Source organism: Anolis sagrei, chromosome X (assembly GCF_037176765.1).
Source record: "Anolis sagrei isolate rAnoSag1 chromosome X, rAnoSag1.mat, whole genome shotgun sequence".
Taxonomy (NCBI): Eukaryota; Metazoa; Chordata; class Lepidosauria; order Squamata; family Dactyloidae; genus Anolis; species Anolis sagrei.
In genome coordinates this window covers 22,034,029-22,061,301 of record NC_090034.1, presented here as the reverse complement: position 1 = coordinate 22,061,301, position 27,273 = coordinate 22,034,029, and the positions used below count along the sequence as shown (strand labels likewise).

The 27,273-nt window shown below is 48.4% G+C and overlaps 2 protein-coding genes across 4 annotated transcripts in view; one reads left to right on the top strand and one right to left on the bottom strand.

The window, feature by feature from the left end:
* Positions 1-262: 262 nt before the first annotated feature.
* LOC132781908 (uncharacterized) lies at positions 263-19,316 on the top strand. The gene is made up of 11 exons (XM_067460531.1): positions 263-339; positions 6,963-8,058; positions 8,137-9,137; positions 10,188-10,300; positions 10,774-10,832; positions 12,638-12,786; positions 14,909-15,080; positions 16,390-16,581; positions 17,548-17,778; positions 18,340-18,493; positions 18,902-19,316. The coding sequence occupies exons 1-11, from the start codon at positions 282-284 to the stop codon at positions 18,974-18,976; spliced, it is 3,300 nt and encodes a 1,099-aa protein (XP_067316632.1). The 5' UTR covers positions 263-281; the 3' UTR covers positions 18,977-19,316.
* A 509-nt stretch (positions 19,317-19,825) lies between these two features.
* TNRC6A (trinucleotide repeat containing adaptor 6A) overlaps positions 19,826-27,273 on the bottom strand; it is a 38,757-nt gene continuing 31,309 nt past the window's right edge. For all 3 annotated transcript variants that reach the window (XM_060786454.2, XM_067460530.1, XM_060786456.2), the window contains 7 exons: positions 25,951-26,109; positions 25,232-25,372; positions 24,981-25,091; positions 24,605-24,868; positions 23,729-23,799; positions 23,274-23,413; positions 19,826-21,966 (listed from right to left, as the gene is read on the bottom strand). In XM_060786454.2, coding sequence (XP_060642437.2) covers positions 21,549-21,966; positions 23,274-23,413; positions 23,729-23,799; positions 24,605-24,868; positions 24,981-25,091; positions 25,232-25,372; positions 25,951-26,109 — 1,304 coding nt within the window. In that variant the 3' untranslated portion in view covers positions 19,826-21,548. The remainder of the gene's footprint in view (positions 21,967-23,273; positions 23,414-23,728; positions 23,800-24,604; positions 24,869-24,980; positions 25,092-25,231; positions 25,373-25,950; positions 26,110-27,273) is intronic.

Genomic DNA, 27,273 nt, shown 5'->3' with positions numbered 1-27,273 from the left:
TGGATGGCCATCTGCTGGAAGGGCTTAGATTGTGTTTTTCCTCCTAGGGGGTTGGATTGGAGGTCCCTCGGTGTTCTGTGCCACCCTTTGGAGCTGGCCAATGCCCTCCCCGCAGAGGCAAGGAGGGGTGCCTTCCTTCCTTCCTTCCTCCCTCCTCCCTCCTTTTCCGCGGGTGGGTTTCTTTCCCTCCCTCCTTTCGAAGGGGAGGCTCCTCGCGCTCTGCACATGCTCCGAGGGCCCTTCTCTCTCCCCCCCCCCCCCCGTCCTCGCTCCTCCTCTCCATGCATCCAGGCGGGCGCAGCATGGGCAGCATCCTCTTCTTCCTCCTCCTGGGAGCAGGTAAGGGGATCTTTGTGGGGCAGAGGGCAAGGAGAGGGGGAAGAAGGGGGTTTCTAAGGGTCCTGGGAAAGGGGGAGGGCACCAATCCGCCGCTGGGGAGGGGTGGGTCTGTCTTTGGCCCTTCGGGAGAAGGAAGACCCTTCCAAGGAGACCTGATCCCTAGGAAACTTGACTGCCGCGCCCATCGCCCCCCCGAGTGTGTGCCAAGGAGACTGGGTGGCCATCTGTTGGGAGAGATTGGGTAGTCTCCTGGAATGGGGATGGGTCTCTTAACAGTTCTATGATTCCATCCTCCCCTAGACACCACCCAATCCCTCCCAACAGATGGCCACCTAGCCTCCTAGACAAATGAGCAGGCTTATGGAGAATCGAAAGCTCTTACAGTTAGAAGGGGTCCCTCAAAGGCCATCCAGTCCAACCCCCTCCCAACAGGTGCTCACCCAGCCTCATAGGCATGAGCAGGCTCATGGGGAAACACAGCTAGAGAATTTTAGAGTTGGAAGGGACTCATCCATGGCAGGGCCATCTAATCCATCCCCCATCTGCCATAGAGGAAGGACACTATCGAATCCCTCCCGACAGATGGCCACCCAGCCTTATAGAAATGAGAAGGCTCAAGGGGGGAAAAAAATCTCCATCCCCATCCTAGGACACCACCCAATCCCTCCCAACAGATGCACACCCAGCTTCATAGGCATGAGCAAGCTCATGGAGAAACACAGCTATAGAATCCTAGAGTCGGAAGTCTAATCCATTCCCCATCTGTCACAGAAGGACACTATCTAATCCCTCCCGACAGATGGCCACCCTGCCTTATAGAAATGAGCAGGCTCACGGTAAATCAAAAATCTCCATCTCCATCCTAGGACACCACCCAATCCCTCCCAACAGATGCCCGCCCAGCCTCCTAGATACATGAGCAGGCTCACAAAAAATGAAAGACTCTTATAGTTGGAAGGGACCCTCAGAGGCCATCCAGTCCAACCCCTGCTGGCAGGAAGGAAGGCACAATCAAAGCCCTCCTGACAGATGCCCATCCAGCCTCATGGAGAAACAGAGCTAGAGTCAGAAGGGACCCTCCCTCCCAAGGGTCTTCCATACAGAAAAAGCACAATTCAAGCCCTCCTGATAGATGGCCATCAGTCTCTTCTTGAAATCCCCCAAAGGAGGAGTCCAACTAGAGTCCACTTGGCAGTCCAAATAGAGTCCCTTCTTTCCCATGTTCCTGCCATGTCAGCATCTGCTCCCTTTCAGTGAATTGAAGAATAGATAATTTCGGACCCCACAGAGCTCCTTTGGAGTTTAGACTAAACCCCCAATGTGTTCTAATTGTATTTTAATTTTATATCCACATCCTAATATTGAACAGTTATTGGTATTTTTTTAAATGCACTTGCTTTGTTTTAAATGGTTGTTAGATGGCATGGTTCAGATCCGGTTTGAGTCCCTCCCTACAGGGAAGAAAGTGGGGTAGAAATAAATAATAACAATCCTATATGGATTTATTGCCAGTGTCTCCTTGCAGCTTGCCATCAACAGTGTTAAGACAGAGAGATAAAAACCATAATAGTCTTTTGGGGTCTTTTCCAACTCTGTCATTCTATTCCTTGGGGTGTCTGGCCATGTTCCACAAGCATTCTTTCCTGACATTTCACCCACATCTACGGCAGGCATCCTGAGAGGTTGTGAGGTCTGTTGGAAACTAGGCAAGCAGGGTTTATATACCTGTGGAATGTCCAGAATGGGAGAATGAATTCTTGTCTGTTGAACGCAAGTGTGAATGTTGCAATTGCCAGCTTGATTATAATTTAATGGCCTTGCAGCTTCAAAGCCTGGCTGCTTTCTGCCTGGAGGCGTCCTTTTTGGGGAGGTGTTAGCTGTCCCTGATAGTTTCTTCTCAGGAATTCCCCTGTTTTTTTAGTGTTGTTCTTTGCACACCCTGATTAGCATTGAATGACTTTGTAGATTCAAAGCCTGGCTGGTTACTGCCTGGGGGATCCTTTGTTGGGAGGTTTTAGGTGGCCCTAATTGATTCTTGTCTGCAAGACGCAATCTTGCTACAAGACCATTTCCCAAAAAAAGGATTCCACCAGGCAGGAAGCAGCCAGACTTTGAAGCTGCAAGGCCATTAAATGCTAATCATGCTGGCCAATTGCAACATTGACACTTCCCTCAAACAGACAAGAGTTCTTTCTCCCAACCTGGACATTCCATAGATATATAAACCTCACTTGCCTAGTTTCCAACCAACCTCATAGCCCCTGAAGTTCCCTGCCATAGATGTGGGCAAAATGTCAGGAGAGAATGCTTCTGGAACATGACCATACAGCCTGGAAAACTCACAGCAACCCAGTGAAAAGGATTCACCTTCACTCTTCTGATTCTCCTCCTCTTCATCTTCCCCATTTGCCTCCTCTCTTTTTTCTGGGAGACTTGTGTGTGTGTGTGTGTGTGTGTGCTTTTAATCTTAATCCCCTTCCAAATGCAGCTTTGGGTCTCCTTGCAAATGCTAGAAACGAATATTCATAATAAGACCAAGCCAATATTATTTCTGGAAACCTCTTGCAGTTCTGTCCTTCCATTTTGGCTGTGCTTTGCTTCACATTTGTGTAAATCCTTGCTACAACAACAAAAGCTCCACAATCACAGCAGCACACTTTCCACTGAGAAACGGGTGCTGCTATCATGTAGGTTTTTTTGCACATTTTCCAGGGTTTGGCTTCTCCCTGGCCCCTTCCTTCCTTCCTTCCTTCCTTCCTTCCTTCCTTCCTTCCTGCCTCCCTCTTACCAGCAGCACCAGCATGGCCTCAACCAGATTCCTGCTCTGGGGAGATAACATGGACTCCCCCACCCGCACCCCATGCCCAGGGAGCCCTTTCCCCCAGATTTCTCCCAATGCTTCCCCTCTTTATGCCTGGGTGTGAACATGCCAACGTAAGGAGCCTCTGCTCCCTTCTGCAGCCGAAGCGATGCCAGGCAACCCCCTCCCTCCGCAGACCCCAGAGCCTCTCTGCCGGAGAATGCCGGTTGCCATGGCGACGCTGGGCCAGCGCTGCTGAGGATGCGCTGATTCTGTCTCGGAGGGTGGGCTGTCTCTTTCGGGCCCAATTTGGGCCTTTTTGGAAGGGCCCCAGGGCCAGGCTTCCTTCTCAGGACAATGGTGGCCCCAAAGAGGGTTCGAAGGTCTGTGGATGAAAACAGGGATCATCCCTAGGGTTGGGTTTGGGGCAGGTAGACCTCTGGACCCCTCCATCAGCTACATCTTTGAGGGCATTTTGCTGTGGTCCTTTATTGCTCTACTAGCTTGGGGACCTGGCAATGCCCGGGTTATTTGAAAAAGGCGTTGCTTGTCTTTGCCTCAGACTGAGTGTAGATCCAATGTCAGCTGGTTCAGTGGGTGTGAGTGAACTACAACTCCCATATGGAAGTCCCATTGTCAGAGGCGGCCCTAGGTAATTTTCAAAGGTAAGCAAACAGTATTTTGCCCCCCCCCCCAACCAATCATTGATATATATTTTCTGTTCGTCGTGGGAGTTCTGTGTGCCATATTTGGTTCAATTCCATCATTGGTGGAGTTCAGAATTCTCTTTGATTGTAGGTGAACTATACATCCCAGTGACTACACTTGCCGCACTTGCTCCCTTGCCTGGCCCGCTTTGGGTCCGGAGGTGTGCCTGAAGACCCCAGCGTGTGCACCAAAAGTCACCTCTTCTCCTTATTTTCTCCTCAGCCATTGGGACTGAGAGAGAGAGAGAAAGAGGTGGAGATGCCCACCTTTCCTGAAGGTAGGCGCAAAAACAAAGGAGGAAACGGAGGTGAGAGATACCTCCAGCCGGAGATACCTCTCTCTCTCTCTTGGTCCCAATGGCTGAAGAGAAAGTCAGGAGAAGAGGCGACTTTTGGTGCGCACGTTGGGGTCTTCAGACACGCCTCAGGACCCAAAGCGGGCCAGACATGGCGGCTCCGCCCCTTGGCCCACCCACGGATTCGGGAGAGGAGAGGAGGAGGGTGGAGTGCTGGGGGATCGGGAAAGGGAGCCGGTCATAGGGAAGGGATCGAATGCAGAGAACGATTGAGCGCCGGCTCTGCTCACACACCCGGTGGCCGGGTGGAGTAGGAATGAGAGGGGCTAGGCAAGGATCAAGGGCCCGGCCCCTTTGGGAAGAGGCTTGCCTGACAGCAAGGCAAGAAAGCCGAGGCTCCCCCCGGACTGCTAGGGCTGAGGGGCCCTCCTCAAGTGGCAGTCGAGGGGCATTTACAGAGGCGCCTCTGCGCCCCTGGCAAAAAAAAGTGTTCTGCGACCGCTTACTTCGCGTAATGGATGAGCCGCCCCTGCCCATTGTTGATGGTCCATTGTCCTCCAAACTGCACCAGGATGAAGATACTGTAAATCCCATTGTCCATGGTCCATCGTCCCGGATACCACACCAGGACATAGAGTGGGTCATGGGGGCTCTATGTGCCAAGTTAGGACTTGATCAGTCATTGGTGTGGGTTGCAGTGGTCTCAAGAAACGAGTGAAGATACTGCAAGTCCCATTGTCCATGGTCCGTCGTCCTGAAAACCACACCAGGACATAGAGTGGGTCATGGGGGCTCTATGTGCCACGTTAGGACTTGATCAGTCATCGGTGTGGGTTGCAGTGGTCTCAAGAAATGAGTAAAGATACCAAAAGTTCCACAGATGATTATTAGCAGAGAAAGGAAACTCAAACTAAGCTTCATCTGAAGGTTTCTCAGAAGGCAGGCTTCTAACTTAGCACCATCTTGGAAAGTCGGGAGAAGACTCAAGGGAAGGAGAAGAGAAGGAAAGAACGCATCCCTTTCCATCCGAGAGGGGTCAAGATAGGTAGGCAGAGAGAAGAAGGCACTTTGGGTCACTCCAACTGTTCGGCCCTGCCATCCCTGCATTCCTTTGGCATATTCATCCATTGTTACCTGTTTAAGGAGGCTGAACTTTTCCTTATCCTCCCAGTGACTGTGGGAGGGTTATAGGTAGAGGATTCCTCGCTTCTGGTAATTCTGGATTCAGGGATATAGGGGCATAGGTAGAGGATGGGGCTGTAAAAGGGTTGGTTGGAGTGTTTGTGTGATGGCCTGGAGATCCTCGCCTTCCTGGCTCTGCAGCTGGCCACCTGTTTGCAAAGGGATCGGCCTCCCTTTTGGGGAAACTGGTGTGGTTTGAACAGAGCAGAGTTCCCACTTGGAATAGGTGGGGATTCTGTACTTCTTCCCCTTCCCTTCTGCTAAGCTCACCTGCAGTTTACTAGTTTTGACATTTTAATCTTTGTTCTATTCTTTGTTCCTGCTCTGGCAGGAAGGTAATGGCTCTCCATGCAGTCATGCTAGCCACATGACCTTTGAGGTGTCTATGGACAATGCCAGTTCTTCAACTTAGAAATGGAGATAAGCACCAACCCCCAGAGTCGGACACAACTAGACTTAATGTCAAAGGGAAACCTTTACCTTTACCTAATATTATTATTAAATGCTGAAAGAGAAAAGCAGCTCTTCCTCCTCCAGCAAGACAGGTTCTTGAGTGCAAAAGACTCAATTTGTTATTGGCCTGTCTGCAAAATGGATCAAAGTGAAGGTGACCAGTGCAGGTGAGTTACCCCAAGCCTCAAATTTGGGGAGAAGTCAGATTATAACCTTATTTAGAATGATGATGGTGGAAATTAAGTACCTCTTCGTTACACTAGAGAATGAATCAACTTTAAATCCGGTTTCTGCCTCCTGCAGAATTCTGGGGTTTGTAGTTTAATGAGGCTGTTAAAAGCTCCTCCTTAAACTACAAACCCTAGAATTCTGCAGGAGGCAGAAACCGGATTTAAAGTGGATTTATTCTCTAGTGTGATGCGGTCTAATGCTGCTTGGTGTTGAGTTTTAATGTGTTGTACCCCGCCTTGAGCTGAGAGGAGGGGCAGATAGTAAATACAATTGATGGTGATGAGGATGAGGATGCTGATGCTAATGATGATGGTGATGCAGATGATGAGTATGATGATATTGACAATGGTAATGAGGATTACGGTGATAGTGGCAATGGCGATTTTTTTTTTCCGTATCAGGAGCGACTTGCGAAACTGCAAGTTGCTTCTGGTGTGAGAGAATTGGCTGTCTGCAAGGATGTTGCCCAGGGGATACCAAGATGTTTTGATGTTTTACCATTCTTTTGGGAGGCTTCTCTCATGTCCCGGCATGGGAAGCTGGAGCTGACAGAGGGAGCTCATCCACGCTCTCCTCAGATTCAAACCTCCGACCTGTCAGTCTTCAGTCTTGCCGCCACCGGGGGCTCCTAATGGCAATGATGATATTGATGATTACGGTGGTGGTGGTGATGATGGCAATGATGGTGGTGGTAGTGATGATGATGATGGCAATGATGGTGGTAGTGATGATGTTGATGATGGCAATGATGGTGGTGGTAGTGATGTTGATGATGGCAATGATGGTGGTGATGATGATGATGACAATGGTAGTGGTAGTGATGATGATAATGATGATGATGATGGCAATGATGGTGGTGGTAACGATGTTGATGATAGTGATGGTGGTGGTAGTGATGATGATGATGGCAATAATGAATGTGATGATGATGGCGATGCCTTTGCTCCCCTGCAGTGTCAGAGGTCTCCGGGCTTCAGGGGTCTCCAAGCCAAGAGCCGAACACCATGAAGATGCCAAGAAGATCCCAAGCGGCTCAGCAGGACCCTTCCCTCTCCTCTGGGTCTTCTGCAAGGTCTCTCTTGCCCTCTCATCAGCCACAACCAACTTTGCCAGCATTGTCCACACATCTGCATAGAGAAACTCCCACTGAATCAGCATACTGGGCAACAAGGAGGACTCAGTTCCCTGGAACAGCAGAGAGCAAGGGGTCCCTGGGTGTCTCGGGGGGCAATGGGCACCCCCGCTTGCCCCTACCTCTGGTCCCAACCAGGTTCATGACCCTCCTTCCCATGCTGACCCTGCTCCCTGCATCTGTTTACCCCAAAGACACCATGGGACCAGCACCCACCCCTTCACCTGCCTCCCAAGGAGACCCCAGCCCTGGCCCTGGAGGCTGGCCCTCCACTCAAGTATCCTTGCCATCGCTTCTGGGTTCCAATGCGGAGGTGCAACGCAGCTGGACCGAGGCTGGAAAAGGGGCTAAAGACACGAAGGATGAGAGATCTAACACCACCATGGCAGAAGGGTCAGAGGGGGCCCCAACTGAGACTCCTTGCAATGATGGGAGATTCTGCAGCCCAACAGCCCAGATCGGGGGCACAGAAGTCAGGGGCACGATTCTCACTTGGACACAACAGCCAGCTACTGAGCCAGCTCTCCCGTGGTTGCCATCCCGCTCTGCAGCCTCAGGACGGAGGGCAAATATGCCCACCGGCACAACAGATTTGGCCTCGGCATCCATTCAGAGCTCTCAACAGATGGCTACAGGAGAGACAGGGGCTAATGAGGACTCTGTAGGACTGGCAACAAAGCCAAGCCTCTTTCTTCAAAGCCAGCCTCCAAAGCCTTGGACCTCTGTGCACCCAGCGTCCCCAAAGTCCCGCGAAGAAGGCTCAATGGCCAAAGAGGAGGAGGATGTGCTTCAAGACAGTTTGTTTGGGAGCTCAGTTGCCTCCTGGATCCATGGAACAACAGTCTCTTTGCAGGAGAGCAGAAATGGCTCAGAACTCCTGGCAGGGATTCCAACACCATCCCCATCTGCAGAGCCCTCCTCCTCCTCCTCCTCCTCCTCCTCCTACTCCTCCTCCTCCTCCACCACCTCCTCCACCACCTCCTCCACCTCCTCCACCTCCTCCTCTTCTTTTGGGGGAACATCTTCACCTCTGTATTGGATGAGAATCTCCAGCAATAGCCCCAACCCTACCATTAGCCTTGGAGTGGGGGCTTCAGATGACCCTCAGACCCCTGACTTGCTCCCGTTGCCCACCAACCTGGACTGGCTCTCTCTGGATGCTCCCAAGAGACAGTCGGACTCCTCTCAGGGCAGTCTTGGACCTTTCCTATCTTCGGATGCTGCAGAAGAGTCACTAGAAAGACCCCTCCCCACTTCGGGAGAAGAAACAGGAACTCTCCAGGCCCCATTGGAATCCTTCAGGACCTTATTTGCAAAAGGGAGTGGCCCCACACAGCAAACACAGGCCCCCCACATTAGGTCCACAAATGCTGAATTGGGCTCCAATGCAATCGAGGCCTCAGACAGTCTTAGGGTGTCAATAGACCCCACAGAGAGACCACATAGGCTTCCCTCTCCTTCTGCAAAGCAAGAAGGGGCTCCAACAGGGTTTGAGATGGTAGAGACCCCCAATGGCAGGACTCCCGGGATGATTGGCCAGAGCCCCACCCCAAACAAGTGGCCCTCGGGGGCCCCGTATGCCATGGAGGCGGCCCAGGATCCAGAACTACCCCCTAAAATGGCCACATCCTCCAATCCACATTCCAAAAAGGCAACCATGGTGCCCGAGTATCGTTCTGCAACCCAAGAGACATCTGTGGACAGGACTCACAGCTGGGAAGCGGGATCTGGTCCCAAGGAGGAAGCCACACTCTGGCCCCAGATCTCTCCGACTGAGACCCCCCGGGGCTTTTGGAACACCTGGCCGCCCATGACAGCCCCTGACCTAGGCAGCATTGCCAGGGAGGAGCCCCCAGTTGCCAGCACTTGGCTCCTGGCCCCTGGGTCAGAGGAGGAGCAGCCGGAGGGAGAGGCCACAGGGAAGACCCCGCCGAGGGAAAGCGGCCCTAGGGCACCCCCCATCTTTGTGGCAGAGAACCAGCCACCCCTTCTGAAAGGTGAGAGCGGGGCAGATATTGCTGGGATGGCCTTGCCCATGAATTGCCTGTTTGGGAGGGAGTGGGAAGGTCCCCTTGGAAAGCGGGTCTTTTAAGGCTCTGTGGGCCAGGAAATATATCTGCTCCTGGATGGCTCCTGGCACCAGATGATATGTATCCACCTCATTGATGCACCACCCTTCTTTCAATTGTCACATTATTATTATTATTATTATTAGTAGTAGTAGTAGTAGTAGTAGTAGTAGTATTTGAAACACAACAAGACACGTCCACAGCAGACAAGATCACTCTGCTGGCTGTTGTATTGGATCACACGTTGGACACTTCCCAAGTGTCTAGGACAGTGTGATGTATTGGCAAAACATGCGTGCAGATCCCAGTAAGGTGGCCTTCTGCAGCTGGCAGCGCCGATTGTGTTTAAGTGCAGGCCAAGTCTTTAGGCACTGCATCCAGTGTGCCAATCACCACTGGGACCACCTTTACTGGCTTGTGCCAGAATCTTTGTATTATTATTATTATTATTATTGCTATTTTCCTGCTCACTCCAATATGATGACCATGCCAGAGTTTTCTTGCCAGAGAGACGTTTATTCTTATTATTCTTATTTGTTGTTGTTTTTATTATTGTTGTTGTTGTTATCAATAAGAATAATAGTAACAACAATCCAATACAGCTACTATCTTTGAAGAGATTCAAAGCAGTTAACAATACTAAAATTATCATTATCATCTGCTTGGGCTGGCCCTTCTCAATGATACCTCTGATCCTTTATCCCCATAGAGACACAATTGTTCCTGGAATAACAATATTAATAACGATAATAGTAATACCCACCTGGAGGGATGCATTTTCCCTTCTCTCTCCCCTTAGCTTTTGGAGATGCCCCTGCATGCTCTGTTCCATGTCCCATGTCCCATTTTCCACACATTTAGTATCCAACCCCAAGGACCCATGGCCCCTTTGAAGGCCCTGAGCAGGGAAGCCACTTGAAGATAATCCCTTTCTTCTCCCCTTTCCCCCACTTTTGGCGCATCTCTCTGCTCCTTCAGCTGCTCTCCTGCGCGTCCCCTGTGAGCTTGTCCTGGACATGGACTTTTCCAGGAGCCTCCGAAATCCAGAGTCTCCTGAATACCAGAATTTGGTGCTCAGCGTCAATGAAACGGTGAGTGCTGTGGCCTGCCTTGCAGGGTTGGTTCTGCACCCTTTATGGTCTCAAAGATTTTTGGAAACAAGCTGAGGTCTGGTTTAAAAACTGAATTGCACTCACCCCCAGATTCCACATTTGATACCAAAATATGTTTCTTTGCATCGCCTCCAAAAGCTAGGAAGGATAATGGGATGACTCTGTCTCCATGGTCACTTTGTGCCATTTCGACTCCTTCCTGTGGAGCGAAGCGCTTCCCGTGTTCCTGTTGCAATGGAGGGGACAGTCTTGATGTTATTCTTAAGGGACTTTGGCTCTCCAGATCTTTTGGACTACAAAAACCTGACTGGCCAAACGTTTCTCCTTTTTAGGCCGATAAGATCCCCAAAGTGGACAGCTATCCTCTTTGGTGGCCACAGAATAGGGCATGAAAAGGGGTCTCCTCTCATTCTCTTCCTCTCATTCAGCCTCTTCCCTTTCTCTCTCTCCAGATCACCCCTCTTTTGGTCTCTTTGCCTGGATTCCAGTGGCTGGAAGTGAAGACAATACGGTACATTGTTTTTTCCCTCTATTACTAGGTTTCAGAGCCTCATCTTCCAGGTGAAGCAGCATTGCAAGCATAATCTGGCAGGTTAAAACATAGCTCAGAGTGTCCAGGAGATACTGGGGAACCCCAATGAATATCTTGCAAAAGGGTGTTTTGGGGAGGGATGTGAGCCAAGAGGGAGCCCTCTGCACTCAGGGCTTGCTGTTAGCATTATTATTATTATTATTATTATTATTATTATTATTATTATGTATTTATTTATACCCCACTTTCCTCTCTCAATCGACACTCAAAGTAGTACACCTCTGGCACAGACCTGGGACCCTGACACTATGCACATAGGTAAAGGTAAAGCTTTCCCTTGACATTAAGTCCAGTTGTGTCCGACTCTGGGGGTTGATGCTCACCTCCATTTCTAAGCCAAAGAGCCAGCATTGTCCGTAGACACCTCCAAGGTCATGTGGCAGGCATGACTGCATTGAGCACTGTTACATAAAGGACTTTAATTCCAGTTCAACTCCCATAGCAACATTCCCTGGAATTATATTAACTGTGACATGTGAAAAGACCCCTGACAAATCTGAATGCATTTCTCAGTTACAGGATCTGTTTATTAGAACATACTTTAAAAACATTTTGCCAAAACGTTTGGGCTTCCTCTTTTCTCGTCTATTTTTATTTAGAGTTTCCGGAAAGCAGGAAAGAAAACGTTTGGCTACAGCATTTAAAGAGTTGCATTCATTGTTTGTCTGTGTGCGCTGAATTCATGGCACCTAAGAAACTAACAACTTCCATTCCAAAGAGAGCAAAGCCCCCCCCCCCCCCCCCCGCTTCCTGGATAATGGTTTGCAAAGTGGGATACTTAGATTTCAGGGCTCAAGGGGATCGAATTGGGACTGTCTTGCCACAGTATTGCCCACACAAAATGTATGGCTGGGATCTGGTTGGGTACAATGTCAGGTTGATAGAACCAGGTTGCTAGAATGAAAATGAGAGCCTAAAAGGGGGCATTTCAGCTGGTGTTACGTGAATTGCTGAAATCCCCTTTGGTGGCGCAGTGGGTGAAACCACTGAGCTGCTGAACTTGCTGACCGACCGAAAGGTTGGAGGTTTGAATCCAAGGAGCAGGATGAGCTCCTGCTGTTAGGCCTAGCTTCTGACAACCTAGCAGTTCGAAAACATGCAAGTGTGAGTAGATCAATAGATACTGGTTCTGCGGGAAGGCAACGGTGCTCCATGCAGTCATGCTGGCCACATGACCTTGGAGGTGTCTACGGACAATGAGGGATGATGTTCACTCCCCCCCCCCCAAGAGTCAGACATGACTAGACTTTATGTCAGGGAAAACCTTTAACTTTACCTTCTGCAGGGAGAGTCTTCTCTCCCTTGGCCACCCTTAACAATGTTTTGTCCACTCCAAGAGGCACCCCATTCTTCCCAGTGCTTCCCTCCCTATCACCTCCTTATTTCTTTCTCATTTCCTTCTTCTCCTTCCCCCACTCACTCCCTCTCTCATTTCCTTCCCTCTCTCCTTCCTTTCCTTCCTTCCTTCTTCTTTCCTCCCTTCTTTCCCTCCCTCCCTTTCTCCTTATTTTCTTCTTATTTCCTCCCTCTTTCCCTCTCCTTCCTTCCCTCCCTCCCTATTTCCTTCCTTCTCTCCTTCCTTTCTTCTCCTTCCCTATTTCCTTCCTGATTCCCTTCCTCTCCTTCCTCCCTCTCCTCCCATCCTTCTTTTGGGGCCTTTGTGCCCATCTCTGTCACTGTCCTTGCACAAACCAATGGCTGACCGCATCCTTCTTCCCTCGCAGCCCCGGGAGCGTCGTGGTGGAGTTCGATGCCATCTTCCTGGCCATGGCTCCGGGCCTCTGGGTGGCCCTGGACCGGTCGGCCCTTTCGGAGTGCTTGCCCCCAGGGCTCTGGGTGGGCAACGCCAGTCTCCTGCGGAGCAGGACACAAGGTCAGGAAGGGAGGGCCTGGGTGAAAGGAGCCCAAGTAGGAGGCGGGGAGGAAGGACACCAAGGGACTACCTGAAGGTGGCCAAGCACCCAAAGGGTCCCTCCTTGTGCCAGTGACATGAGTGGCTGCTAAACCCTCTCTTTGGAGGATGGTGGGTTAATCTGCATTGCAGAATGAATGCAGTTTGACACCCCTCGAAGTGCCATGACTCATTGCAAGGAAATCCTGGGAGTGAGGCACCACCGGTCTTTACAAAAGAAGGCCAAAGGCCTTGCAAAACCACAACTCCCAGGCTTCCAAGGCACTGAGCCCTGGCATAGAATCCTAGAGTCAGAAGGGACGAGGCCATCCAGTCCAACCCCCTTCTGCCAAGCAGGAAGACACAATCAAAGCACTCCTGACAGATGGCCATCCAAACTCTGAATAATAATAATAATAATAATAATAATAATAATAATAATACCAAAGAATCATAGACTTGGAAGTGATCCTCAGGATCATCTGATCCAACCCCCTTCTGTTAGGCAGGAAAAGCAAAATCCAAACCAGCCCAACAGATGGCCATTCAGCCTCTGTTTAAAACCATTGGTCTCTGAATTAGAGAGTTCTCTGTTGAACCGTTCTTCTTGTGGTTAGGAAGTTCTTCCTCAAGTTCAGGACAAATCTCTTTTCCTGTCATTTGAACCCATTGGCAGTTCAGTGGGTATCAGGCTGCATTATCATATTTCCAACCAAAAATATTTTTCTTGGTCTCTTGGTTTTTAGGCTTGTTTCTGGGATTCTCTGGGAAGCTGATTCAGAAAACAGCACTGGATAGACCACATCAGCTCATGTTTCTTAGATAGGGTTATCATGAATAGATGCGTTACCTTCTGTCTCTCAAAAACTAAAGCAATGGGAGGGGGGGGGAACAGGGGCCACTTTTGGGAAGCAGCAGTTATCGAATACACCCAGAAACAGGGCTAACATTGGAGGCACAATGTTAGCTCTAAAACACCATGAATTATGAAATGCACAATAATTTCATTACCACCAAGAAGGGGAAAAGGCCCTCCTTGCGTCAAAAAAGCAAGAAGGTAATATGTTGTTGTTATTGTTGTTGTTGTTGTTGTAGTTGTTGTTATTATTATTATTATTATTATTGCCATGTATAAATATGTGAGTGGGGAGCAAGCTTGTTTCCTGCTGCCCTGTGGACTAGGACACAATAAAGCAATGGCTTCAAACTACAGGAAAGTAGTTCCTAACTGTGAAAGCTATTCAGCAGTGGAACTCTCTGTCCCGAAGTGTGGTGGAGGCTCCTTCTTTGGAGGCTTTTAAACAGAAGCTGGATCTGTCGGGGGTGCTTTGAATGCGATTTTCCTGCTTCTTGGCAAGGGGTTGGACTGGATGTCCCACCCTCTTACAACTCAATGATTCTATGATACTATGATGTTGTTGTTATTATTATTATTATTATTTGAAATACAACAAGCTGAGTCCACAGCAAATAAGGTCACTCTGCTGGATGTTGTATTGCATCACACATCGAACCCTTCCCAAGTGTCTAGGACTGTGCGATGTATCGGCGAATAATGCGTGCAGATCCCAGTAAGGTGGCCTTCTGCAGCTGGCAGATGGTAATTTTGTCAGCACCGATTGTGTTTAAGTGCAGGCCAAGGTCTTTAGGCGCTGCACCCATTGTGCCAATCATCATCATCATCATCATCATTTGCATAAGAGCACCTCAATTCCAAGATGCATCGATTTCCTACTAAAAGCCATGTGATACTCTATTTACCTGAATCTAATGCTCACCATTTGGGGCTAAATTACCTCTGCAAAATGAGGGTGCACATTAGACTTGCGTCATACAGTCATCTTAGTGCTGAGCCAAAGCCAAAGGGGAAGCTACTTCAGGAGCTCCTCTTGGAGGGATGTCACCTCTAATTTAAAGGTCATGTCTCAATGCTATGCGATCCTGGGATTTGTAGTTTAATGCGGCACCAGCATTCTTTAGGAGAGAAGGCCCAAGGCCTTGTCAAACTACAGCCTCCAGGATTCCATAGCACTGAAGCAAGGCAAAGTGCATTCATTCTACGCCTGTGGTCTCTTATCATCTTCATCTCATCCTCCTCCTACAGAGAGGCACCTGGATCCCTGCACCACGCTCTTCTCCTGCCGCGAGGGCTATGAATGCGTCGCCACCACCGAAGGGGCCCTCGCCAGCGCCACCTGCGTCTCTGCCTGCCACCGGGACTATTGCAAGAACCAGGGTATCTGCACCCATGCAGCCAACCAGACCCCCGTCTGCCAGTGAGTGCATCTCAATGGCTGAGATAGCAAAAGCAATCCCCAAACAAAGAGAGGATGGGATGCACTGAATGGAGTGCAAGGGGCTCCAAAGGCGAAAAGGGAGAAGCAGGAGGAAAAAAAGAGAGAAACTCAATCTTTTAAAAAACCATATATTTGCAGCATTTCTTCAATTGTAAGATGCACCTCAATTTCAGGACCAACAACAGAAATACATAAGATGCATCTGTGATCCTAAGACACACCCCATTTTTTGAAAAGTGTATATAGAAAAAGGTATGTCTTAGAATGGAAGAAATGTAGTTATAACAACAACAGCAGTAATTATATCCTAGGGTCCCCATTTAGGGAGCAGAAAGACCCAGCTTAGCACCCAAAACAAAGATTGAAAGAGACATAGTAATAATGATGATGATGATGATGATGATGATGATGATAATAATAATAATAATAATAGCAACTATTATAACTTGGGGTCTCCCATTGAGGGAGAAGGAAGACCTATCTTAGCACCCAAAACCAAGATCAAAAAAGACATAGTAATAATGATAATGATAATGATAATGATAATAATAATAATAGCAAATATTATAACTTGCGGACTCCCATTGAGGGAGAAGGAAAGACCTATCTCAGCATCCAAAACCAAGATCGAAAGAGACATGGTCATAATACTAATGATAATAATAGACAGGAGTCTTCCCCCAATGCTTTTCTTGTAGTCTCTCATTCGGGAAGCAGCTAGGCTCAGTCCTGCTTAGCACCCAAAACCAAAACCAAGAGAAATATAATAATAATAATAATAATAATAATAATAATAATAATAACAACAACAAACAACCCACATGTCTTTAACTGTAAGATGCCATTGATTGTAAGATGCATCCTCATTTCACCACCACCTCCACCAACATAATTAAATCAGATACGCCTGTAATTCTAAGGTGCGCCCCATTTTTAGAGAGGTTTATATAAGGGAGGAAAGTGTATCTTAGACTTGAGGAAACAGGGTAATAATAAAAGGTTAAAATAGGCTTCCTGCCCTACAAAGACATCAAGTGCGGCATTTTAGAAGCTGCTGGGGGAGTGGGACTGTGGATTCCCCAACTCTGCTCCTTCAGGGGTTTTGGACCAACTCGCAGCAGCCGCAGCCACTTCAACTAATGGCCATTGCTTCTGGGGCTGAAGTCCAAAACACGTGCAGGACCAGACTTTGGGAGTTGCTGGCCAAGACTCTTGGGGCATCGAGAGGCGTGCTGCGCAGGGGCCTTTCTGCGGCTGACATCCGCCTGTCCTCTCTCTGGTCCGGCAGGTGCCCTGTGGGCAGTGACTTCTGGTTCCTGGGCCTCCGCTGTGACTTCCGCGTGACCCAGCAGGGTGTCCTGGGCGTGGCCTGTGGCCTTCTGCTCAGCCTAGTGGCACTTGGCCTGGCCGTGGCTGGCTTGGTCATCCGCAGGGTCCGGCTGCTGTTGCTGGAGGCTAGAGCCGACCAGACCAAGAGCAGGTGAGTGCAAGGCTGGGTGAGGAGACCCTTAAAAAGCCCTCCGAGGGGCATCTCCCTCCACTCCAGACGGCTCCTGGCTGCATTCCAGGGTCATCTCTGAACTTTCTCAGCCCACCTGCCACCAGGAAGGAAGGAAGGAAGGAAGGAAGGAAGGAAGGGAGGGAGGGAGGGAGGGAGGGAGGGAGGGAGGGAGGGAGGGAGGGAGGGAGGGAGGGAGGGAGGGAGCCTGAGCTCCTTTCTGGATAGATGGCTGGATAGGTGGGAGCCTGAGCTACCTTCATGATGGAAGGAAAGAAAAGGAGGATATGAACCTGAACCGCCTTCATGATAGAAAGGAAGGAAGGAAAGGAGGAGGGAGGGCTGTGTTGCTTGCATGATGGATGGATGGATGTGGTCTCAAGCTACGTTCATGGTGGAAGGAAAGAAGAAAAGGAGGATGTGGGCCCTGCCGCTGTCATGATGGAAAGAAGGAAGGAAGGAAGGAAGAAATGTTGTGAGTCTGCACCGCCTTCATGATGGAAGGAAAGCATGTGAACCTGTGCTGCCTTCAGAAAGGAAGGAATGAAGGAATGAGGGAGGGAGTGAGGGAGGGGGGCAGGGCTGCGCTCCTTTCATGATGTATGAATGGATGGAAAGAAGGAAAGGAAGAAAGGATGTGGGCCTGTGATGCCCTCATGATGGAAGGAAGAAAAGGAGGATGTGAGCATATGCTGCTTTCATGATGGATGGATGAAAGGATAGATGGAAGAGGGCCTTCATGATGGAAGGATGGAAAGGATGATGGAAAGAAAAAAAGGAAGGAAGGATATTAGGCCTGGAGTTCTCACTTAGGCAGGTCTGGGTCTGGAAACCTTTATTTAGAAGTTAGGTCCCTAAAGTGGCCCTTCCCAATTCCTGTCCCCATCCCCATAATCAGAGCATTGGGGTCTTCCCGGCCAGCTGTCATCCCTTGTGCTCCTGTTGCAGCTATCGGCGCTTCTGCCGCCTGGATGATGTCTCGGCACACTACTGGTCCGAACCGTGGCTGGCCTCAGCCAATTCCTTGGACAACCCGGCCTTCAGCAACTCGGAGGAGTTGCTCCACTTGCAGATCCTGGACACCGGCTGCTATGGCACTCAAGAGGAGCCCCTGGCCTCCGGCGGCTATGGAAACCCCATTCACGGCAACCTCCATCTTGGCTCCATGGGGCAACCCAGGTAACCGGCCTCACAGTTGGGGCTGCAAAGGTCCGAAGCATGCCAAGCTTTCTGTCCAAAACATCAACTGCTTAGTGCCATAGTACTGCAGTTTGATGCCACTTTCAATGTAATGGGATCCTTGGCGGTGCAACTTTGCAAGGCCTTTTTGCCTTCTCTGCAACTTTCGTTAGCAATGAGCCTTGGTAGTCAAAGTGGCACCAAACGGCACCAATTATAGTGTAGATACATCCTTCAAATTGTCCCTCCTGGAGGGACCGTGCCACCCATCCCTGCCAGCGGATAGCCAAATTAATGAAAATAGATTCCATGTACACATTAGGAAGAACTTTCTGGTGCTAAAAGCTGTTTGAGAGTTAGTATATGCCATCTTAGCGTCTGGTGGAGTCTTTTTCCTTGAGGTTTTTAAGCAGGATGACTGTCAGGAAGGACTGGATTATGACAGTAGAACTGGGTTGGATTGGATGCCTTTTGTGTATCCCTTCTAATGTTAGCACCACAACCCCTGCCCCCCTTTGTGGTTCATTTTGGGGTCTCCTTCCCTCTCCCCCGCTTTTCCAGTTCCGCTTTGCATTGGGAGGAGAGCTCTCTCGGTGCCAACGATCCCATGATCGACTCGGGGAAGGCCAGTGAGGTCTCCGTCTGCAGCTGGCCCTTGGAGCCCATCCAGTGGAGCCCCTTCCATGGACTCCAGCGGTCAAACAGGGAGCCAGCGGTAAGGAAGGCCCAAGGTGCTTTTATCCAAAGGGATTTTGGTGCTGGTCATCGACCATAATATATATGTGTGTGTTTGTGTGTGTGTGTTTGTATATATTTATGGTTTTATGTCCCGGCATTGAATGTTTGCCGTATATATGTTGTGCTCCGCCCCGAATCCCCTGCACAAAGGGACTCTCTTTTCCTTGGACTGGATGCCCTCTGGGTGCTCTTCCCAAATCCATGATTCTGTGCAAGAGCAGACAAGAGGTGGCCTCAGATCTTGCCTCCTTGTTCAGGGCATCCCTTGCAGTCCCTTTTATTGCCCTGAACCACCTTCCTTTGAGAAGGTGTTTGAGGATCCTTTTGAGCCGCAGGAAAGGCTGAACATCCCCACCTTTCTCTTTTTCTTCCATTCTGCTGGCAGCCAAAGTCTCCACGGCCCCTTTCCTGCTGCGAAGGGATGGAGCTGGTCAGCCTGGAGAGAAGCTGGACAGCCTGAGTCCTGCGGGTTAAAGTGTGGTTTTCAAAGAACGGATCTTCAACGGTAGCAAAACTCTAACCTCAGACTGTGCAGTCTGCAGCTGTGGGTCTCCAGATGTCAAAGTCCAAAGGGTCAACCTGGCTGGCAAAGGTCTCTGGCGGTGCTCAAACAGCTTGGTGACCATAAAGGAAGATGGGATCTGTCACCCAATAAAGCTAAAGAGCCAGACTCTGCAGGAAGGGAGTCTGCCCAGAGAAAGGGGAAACCAGATGCTCCAATAATATTATTGTTGTGTATTAAAGTAAAGCTGTGATCGAGGTATATTAAAGGGCAATCCTTTTTCCAAAAAACCATATTATATTTCTGTGTTAAGTGTTGCTTTGTATTTTCAAGTGGACTTTTTTGGGGTGAAGAAAAGAACAATGAAATTAAGACAAACATATGTTGGGAAGAAACCCAAAAACACATTGAATAGTATTGGGGTTTTTTTTGGGGGGGGGGAAGGGTTGATCTGGGATGATGGGAGTTGTAGCCCACCCACCCACAGAGCACCAATATGGGATGATAGGAGCTGTACTTTACCCACCTACACAACGCCAATACGGGATGATGGGAGCTGTACTCCACCCAGCTACAGAGCACCAATACAGGATTATGGGAGTTATAGCCCACCTGCATCCAGAGAGCCTTGTGATTCCCACAAACAATGAATCTGGACCAGATCTGGCACACAGGCCCATTATGGCCAACTAAAATTTACTGGAGGGGTCTGGGGATATTGACAGAAGATGATAGTTGTTGTAGTCCACTTTATGTAGAGAGCCCTGTGAACCCCACAAATGACACTGAGAACAAGCAGCCACAAAGGAAGGAAAAAACATGTCATGATTTATTAATATCTGGAGAAACGTCATCATTTGGAACCACAACTCGAACTGTACATTTTACAATCACACTCTATTTGTAAACAGTTAAAAAAAAGCCACGGTTGACTTTTGCATCTTCTGGACACAACAGTTAGAATCAAGGCAATGAAATGAGAGCGTCTTTCGGCACAGTTTAAAAAAGGTTCGTTCTTTTTCTTTTTTTTATCCTTGTTTAGTCATTCATCCTCGGACTAAACAAGCTTCATCGTCATCATAATACCATTTGTGGCACCCCAAAAACAAAACAAAACAAAAAGAAGGTAAGGAATAAAACAATAAAAGCAGTAAGATGATTCGAATAACACTTTCACGAGAAAAGTTACTGGCGAGAACTTTTCGACATTTAAAACGTATACAACAAAGTTTCTGTAAATCCAAGACCTTGGCTACAGTCTGCATAGTTAAAACTTCGGCTTTTTTTAAAAGGTTAAAACATGGAACACAGTCACAAAGCAGAGGAAAAGCGAGGAATAAAGGGGTATTTTGGGGGAGGGGTGCTCTGCAAACATGGCGGGGTTAAAGGTCAAGAACCAAACCCCCCGAAATCTGGGAATGCACAGAGTGGCACCCTCCAGCAATTGGAAGCAATTTTTGGCAGAAGTTTCACACAGCAAAGTAGGAATCAGTGCTTTAAAAAGTCATTATTTATCATTATTATTGTATAAGGAACACAGAGGAGTTTTCCTGGGGACCTTGGTTGGCTTGTTTGCTCATTTTCCTGAGAGCCATGCTCATCAAAGATTTAGGAAGCGGGCCTTAGAAGGGAACAAACAGAAACGACAACACCACGAACACAAAGGGGAACATGGCCAAACACTGCTCGAGAGGTTTCCCAGAGATAGAAAGCAACCTTTTACCGTCCGCATTGGTTTAGAAATCGTTCCGTGAAAAAAGGATTGGGGGAGAGGAGGAGGAGGAGAAGAGTAAATGTGGAAAGGAAAAGGAACGCAAACATTTGTAAACAAGGCAGTGCCCCCTGAAAGAGAGGAGCCTCCCTCCTCCCCATATTTCTCTTTCAAGGAAACAACCCCAAAACCTCTTGGAAAGTGCAGGACCCAAACTGCTGTGCGCACGGTTTCACAAACCGCTCTGTTTTGTGTGGTTTTTTTTTAAAGTTCCTTTCTGAAAAAAAAAAAAACCAAAAAAAAAGAGGCAGGCGCAACTCACGCTTTTGCGCCTCTTCCTCTCATCTTTCATCTTATCGCTGCCGTTGCCTTTTGCTCGATTATTTGGCACCAACAAACCGCTGCTCCCTCCTCCACTAATATTGCAAGGTCTGTGCAAAAGCTTTGAAAGAAAAGCTCCAAGTAACACCCCCCTCCCCAGAAAAAAAACAACAACCAAGCTAAGACATGAAAACGGGTTCTGCGTTGGGTTGTCTGCCTGCCTGCTTTTCTTTTCTTCCGGATAGCACTCGAACCTTGGAAGTGTAAATCTATTGACTCTTTTCACATTTTTATGTATCTACCTACCTATATATATATTCGTCTTGGCCTGCGTGATTCAAGTATTTCAGACTGTTTTGGGGGAGGAAAAGAGGGGGAAATGTGCGCAGCGGCGTAACTACTTCCACAGGGAGCCCAATTGTGGGGGGTCCACTTCAGTGCCGCTTTGAGGTCACCGTCTAGGGCCGAAAAGAGAGGAAGGGGCGGAAGGCCCACTCCTCACATGGACTCCCCTGTTGCTGCCGCCGTGACCCCGAAATGGTCGGCTGAGAGGAAGGCGCCAAGAGCCGAGGAGGGGCCGCCCATCAGGCCCCGGGCCTCCCCCCCACCCCCCAGGGAGCCCCATAGGCCGGAGGAGTAGCTCAGCCGTCCCCACAGCGAGGAGCTCCCAACACTGCTGCTGTTGCTACTGCTGCCACCTCCGCCATGCAGGTCCCCGGCCCCGTTCCAGTGAGTGGAGGGGTCGCTGCGGCCGGGGAAGGCGTGGCTGGCACCATTGTCCCCGGAAGAGGCCCCCAAGTGGCCCTGGGAGGGCCAGGCCGGGGAGGAGCCCAGGGAGGGGCCTTGTGCAAAGAAGCGGCTAATCTCCTCCTCGCTGGCAAACTCCGCCAGGATGGTCGTGTTGCCCAGGACACACCTGTCACGAGGGAGAAGAAAATCACCACCACCATCATCAATCTATCTATATAATAAAATGCCAATGTTTTATTTATTTATTTATTTATTTATTTATTTATGGTATTTATATCCCGCCTTTCTCAAGCCTAAAGGTGACTCAAGGCGGTTTACAAATTGGTAGCAATTTGATGCCATAACAGTCCATAGTATACAATTAAAACATTTAAAACATTATAAAAACAATATAAAAACCATTAAAAACATATAATAACCAATGCTTTCCTGTTAATCTCATTTTCCAGTAACATCATCTAAGCCATTCCAGGTTTCAAACTTACATAATTCTGTGTTTGTCTATTGCATTGCAATGTAGCTTTGTTTGTGTCTGTCCATCCATCTATGTTTGTATCCATCTATCTATGTCTATAATAAAAGTCAAAGCAAGTATCTATCCATCCATGTTAGTGTCTGTCTGCCTATCTATCCAAGTTTGTAACAATCCATCCATCTAGTTTGTATCCATCTATTCATGTTTGTATCTATCTATGTATATAATAAAAGTCTATCTGTCTGACTGTATCTATCTCACCATTCATCCATGTTTGTATCCATCCATCTATGTATATAATAAAAAGTCACATAGCTATCTATCTGTCTAGGTTTGCATCAATCTACCTCCCTCCCTACCCGTCTATGTATATAATAAAAGGTCAAAGTAGGTATCCATCCATCCATCCAAGTTAGTCTGTCTTTCTGACTATCTAGCCATCTATCCATGTTTGTATTTATCTATGTTTGTATCTATATGTTTGTATTATCTATCTATCCATCCATCCATCTATTTCTCCATCATAGTATCCATTTATTTATGTTTGTATTCATCTATCTATCCGTTTGTATCTATCTTTGTTCGTATCAAACTAACTATCTATCTATATGTTTGTATCCATCTATGTATATAAAAGACAAATTAGATACTATCCATCCTACTGACTGACTGACTGACTGACTGACTGACTGACTGTCGCTGTCTGTCTATCTATCTATGTTTCTATGTATTTTCCAAGATGACTCTCACTTCCAGAGAGTCCCGTGACTCCTGCCAACAATGGATCCAGACCAAATGTGGCACACATCCCCATTATGATCAACTTAAAATACTGGAGGGGCTTCAGGGTTGAATCCAGGATGAGAGTTATAGTCCACCCTGCAACCAGAGAGCCAATAACCATAACATCTAAAACCAAACAATGACTATGTTTAAAATTTACCATTAGTAAAGACCTAACCCAGGCATCACTGGGTTCCTCTGCCGGCTGCACTTACATGTGGAGGGACTTTTGTGCCTTCATCACCTCTTCCTTTGAACTGTAGCGGACCAAAGCGTTCCCGTGTGGGAGGTTCAGGTGGAATGTTTTCAGCGGCCCGTGCTGCATGCACAGCGTCCGCAGGGTGGAGCCATCAATCTGGGGGTGGGGTGGAGGGGGGTGAGGGGTGGGAATGATCATAATCGTTACCTACTCCTCTTCACAGCTTGAGGCAACGGGGCACAGCATAGTTAAAATTTTATTTAGCAATAGTGTCAGAAGCAAATTGAAAATACAGTTATAATGTATAAAAAACCCCCACAAACTTGGCATTATACTACATTTCCTTTGACCAAAAGCTGGCTACTTGATGTTAAATACACAGATAAAACAAAGGGTCCTTTAAAATGCATCTATTAGAAGCACAGAAAAAATAAAAAACACAAATAATCATTGTAAATTAAAAAATCTCACCTGTGGCGTGAGGTTTTTCAGGACAAGACAGTTGGTGATTCTCCCTGAGCTGCTCTCGCCCCAAGCTGAACCTGCAGGACAGAGGAGAGGAGAGAGTGAAGAAGGCAGGCCCATCTCACCTGAAAGTCTGGTGGGATGTCATCTTCCCAGGACCCCAATGGGGGAAACACAAAAAAGATTGAGATGCATCAAAAGTCCTGTTCTAATTTGGGAGGGAGGGAATAGACCCTGTGCCCCATTTGATGACTGAACTGCCAGACTTGGGAGGCTCCGAGAGGTGAAAAATGACACCCTCCCTCCATTTATTTTGATCTTCTTCCTCTTTTCCTTTACTCCCTCAATTTCTTCTTTTCTTTCATCTCTCCCTCCTTCCATTTATTTCTTCTTCCTTCCCTTCCTCCATTTATTCCTTTCCCTTCCCTTTATTTCTCTCCTTCCTTTCTTTTCCCCTTTCCTTTCTCTTCTTCCCTTCCCTTCCATCCATTTATTTCTCCCCTCTTTCCTTCCCTTTCTTTCCTTCTATTTATTTCTCCCTTTTTCCTTTCCTTCCTTCTGTCCATTTATTTCTCCTCCTCCTTTCCTTCCCTTCCTTCAGTCCATTTATTTCTCCCCCTCTTTCCTTTCCTTTCTTTCCTTCTATCTATGTCTCCCCCCTTTCCATTCCTTCCTTTTGTCCATTTACTTCTCCCCTTTTCCTTTCCTTCCTTTTATCTATTTATTTCTTCCCTCTTTCCTTTCCTTCCTTCTGTCCATTTATTTCTCCCCTTTCCTTTTTTCCATCTATTTATTTCTCCCCCTCTTTCCTTCTGTCCATTCATTCCCCCCCCCCCCCTTCCCATCCTTCCCTTTCCCTCCTTCTGCTGTTCTCTTTCTCACCGGGGGTGTATCTGCCCTCTGAGGTGCTCCACCCTGCACCTCCTCCTCCTCCTCCTCCGAAGCGCTGCAGGGGGTTCTCCCAGGAGGAGAGGGGCCCCTTCTGGCCAGTCAGCCCCGGCGGAGGCCGAGAGGGGGCTGCAACACTTTTGGGAGGCAGGGGCACCTTCCACAGCTCATGGGCCAGAGAGGTGCTGCTGCTGCTGCTGCTGCTGCCATTTGCAGAGGCCGTGGACCACGTCTGTTTGGAAGAATCACTGTTTCGGGCTGCAGGGAGGGAAGAGGGGGCCTGAAGTGAGGGAGGGGCTGCAGCGCAGGGCAACCCTTCCTCCAGGTAACACAAGCCTCGTTTGGGAAGAGCTCTCAGCCCCATCCGCACCTGAAGAAGTGCTTTGTGCTGTGCTGCTGAGGGAAACGTTGTAGTTGGAGGCACGAATGGATGACCAGGCACTAGTTGAAGGCAGCGCGGTGTTCAGAGATGAGGATGACCCTGCGGGGACAGGAGACAGATTAGTTCCTAGGATGTCGTATTGGGTCTTCCCAATGCAGGGTCATCCTCCGCTCACAGCAATAAGACCCCTGGGTGAGTTAGACCTGCCCTCCCCTTCCCTCCATCCCAGGCCGACCTACCGCCATTCCTGTCCCTGAGGTGGTCCGCCTCCCGCACAGTGTTGATTGACAGATTGTTGGTGACGCTGCCGGGAGTGATATAAGGGTCAGTTTCCGGGTCGATGTTTGGGTAGCCTTTCCAGGGCTCACCGGGGCGGAACTCTGGAAAGGAGAAAGAGTTATGTATGTCTCGTGTGAGAATGGAGAGAGATGTCTCCAAACAGACAGAACCTAACTTTCCAATAAAGAAATTGAGTTTCAATGCTGCTGTTTCATTTTCTTATGTTTTATTTAATTGTGTTTTTATCTGGATTGTTATATTTTACTTTAATGTGCTTTTATTTTAATGGATTGTTTTACTTTTGTCTTGTGGACATTCTGTCCCATATGTAAGCCACTCCGAGTCTCTTTGGGGAGATGGTGGCAGGGTTTAAGAATAAAGCTGCTGCTGCTGCTGCTGTTGTTATCAAGTCTTTTGTAACATTTAAAGGTCGACTCTGCTCCTGTAATTGCTGAAGCTCATTTGCTATGCTCAAGAAGCTTCTAAATCTGCTGAAACTGCTGCTGTACCTTTTAAAAGGCTTTTTTCCTTTATGAAATTACCCAACAACCCCTCCCTCGGACCATCTCTGTGCTTGTGAAGAATTCCTATGAATGGGGCCATATCCCCGCCCTAGTGCTGGGTTCTCAGGCCCAAAAGTCCCATGCCAAGTGGCTGCGTTTGGCAGGAAGGGGCTCACCTGGTGGCCAGTTGACGCTGCTGGAACCGCTGGGTGATTTGGCGCGGGACCATCCCTCCCCAATGGGCCCCGGGGGGCTGGCCGGAGAGTTGCTGCCATTCATGAAGTCGTAGGGGACAAAGGACGCTTCCTCCAGCCTGAAGCCACCTGAAATAGCACCTGGAAGGGAAGCGGTTGGGATTCAGCAAGGCTCTGCACAAGGAACAGTGCTGCCACAATGGGAAAGGAGAGAACCAGAGATAGGGATCAAGCAAGCCTTGGAGGGAAAGCCTATCCTCCGCCTTACCCCTCTTGGGTTGTGACGCAAGACTGATATCCTTAGATTTCCCACCTTTCTATTAGTTTCCAACCCCATTTGCCTCAATTTTTCTGGTCTTAGAATGCGGTTAGGATAGCTGGCGTTAGGCACCCCTGTTCTCTACTCTATTCATCAGGGAGTTCCTTGAATTAAATTAAGTTTAATTAACCCTGATGGAGCAGTGGGTTAAACCGCTGAGCTGCTGAACCTGCTGACCAAAAGGTTGGTGGTTCAAATCCGGGAAGCAGGATGATCTCCTGCTATTAGCCTCAGCTTCTGCCAACCTAGCAGTACAAAAACACGCAAATGTGATTAGATCAATAGGTATCGCTTCTGCAGGAAGGTAACAACGCTTCATGCAGTCATGCTGGTCACATGACCTTGGAGGTGCCTATGGACAACGGCAGCTCTTCGGCTTAGAAATGGAGATGCGCACCAACCCCCAGAGTCGGACATGACTAGATTTAATGTCAGGGGAAACCTTAAGTGTTAATTAAAAGAACTATCTGACTGATAGAGAAAGACTGTGAGATACCTTTAAAGTGGCATCTCACAATCCCTCTGCTATGAGTTTTCTATGCTAACAGAAGAAGCAGGAGAGTCTCTTTCCCAGAAATACATCTGATTCTAAAATAAATTATTAAATTTGAGATGAAACCCGAACTTGATTTGCTAGGGATGCTAAATGATCAACTCAAGAGAAAATATGGAAGGCCAATGCTAAATTTGACAATGGCAAAAAAGGTTATCTGTGCTCAAAGATGGAAAGAACTGACAGCCTCAACGCAAGGAGATTGGCTTTCTAGCAGAAATGGACAAAGCCACAACGTTGGTTAAGAAGAAATCTCTACTCGATTTCAAGGAAGACCGGGCCCTACGTAAATGTAATTTCTTTAGCAAAGGTGGGGCTCAAACCTCCATCATTGGTTTTTGGAATTCGAAGAGTGTCATCATGAAACCGCTTTGAGTCGCCTAAGGCTGAGAAAAGCGGTATAGAAGTAAAGTAAATAAAAAAGTAAATAAAT

Excerpts from the sequence above, each read along its gene's own strand:
- LOC132781908 (XM_067460531.1), top strand. The coding sequence starts at position 282 with ATGCATCCAGGCGGGCGCAGCATGGGCAGCATCCTCTTCTTCCTCCTC. Across the intron at positions 9,138-10,187 it reads CCAGCCACCCCTTCTGAAAG|CTGCTCTCCTGCGCGTCCCC; the intron begins GTGAGAGCGGGG and ends CTGCTCCTTCAG. Across the intron at positions 10,833-12,637 it reads CTGGAAGTGAAGACAATACG|CCCCGGGAGCGTCGTGGTGG; the intron begins GTACATTGTTTT and ends CTTCCCTCGCAG.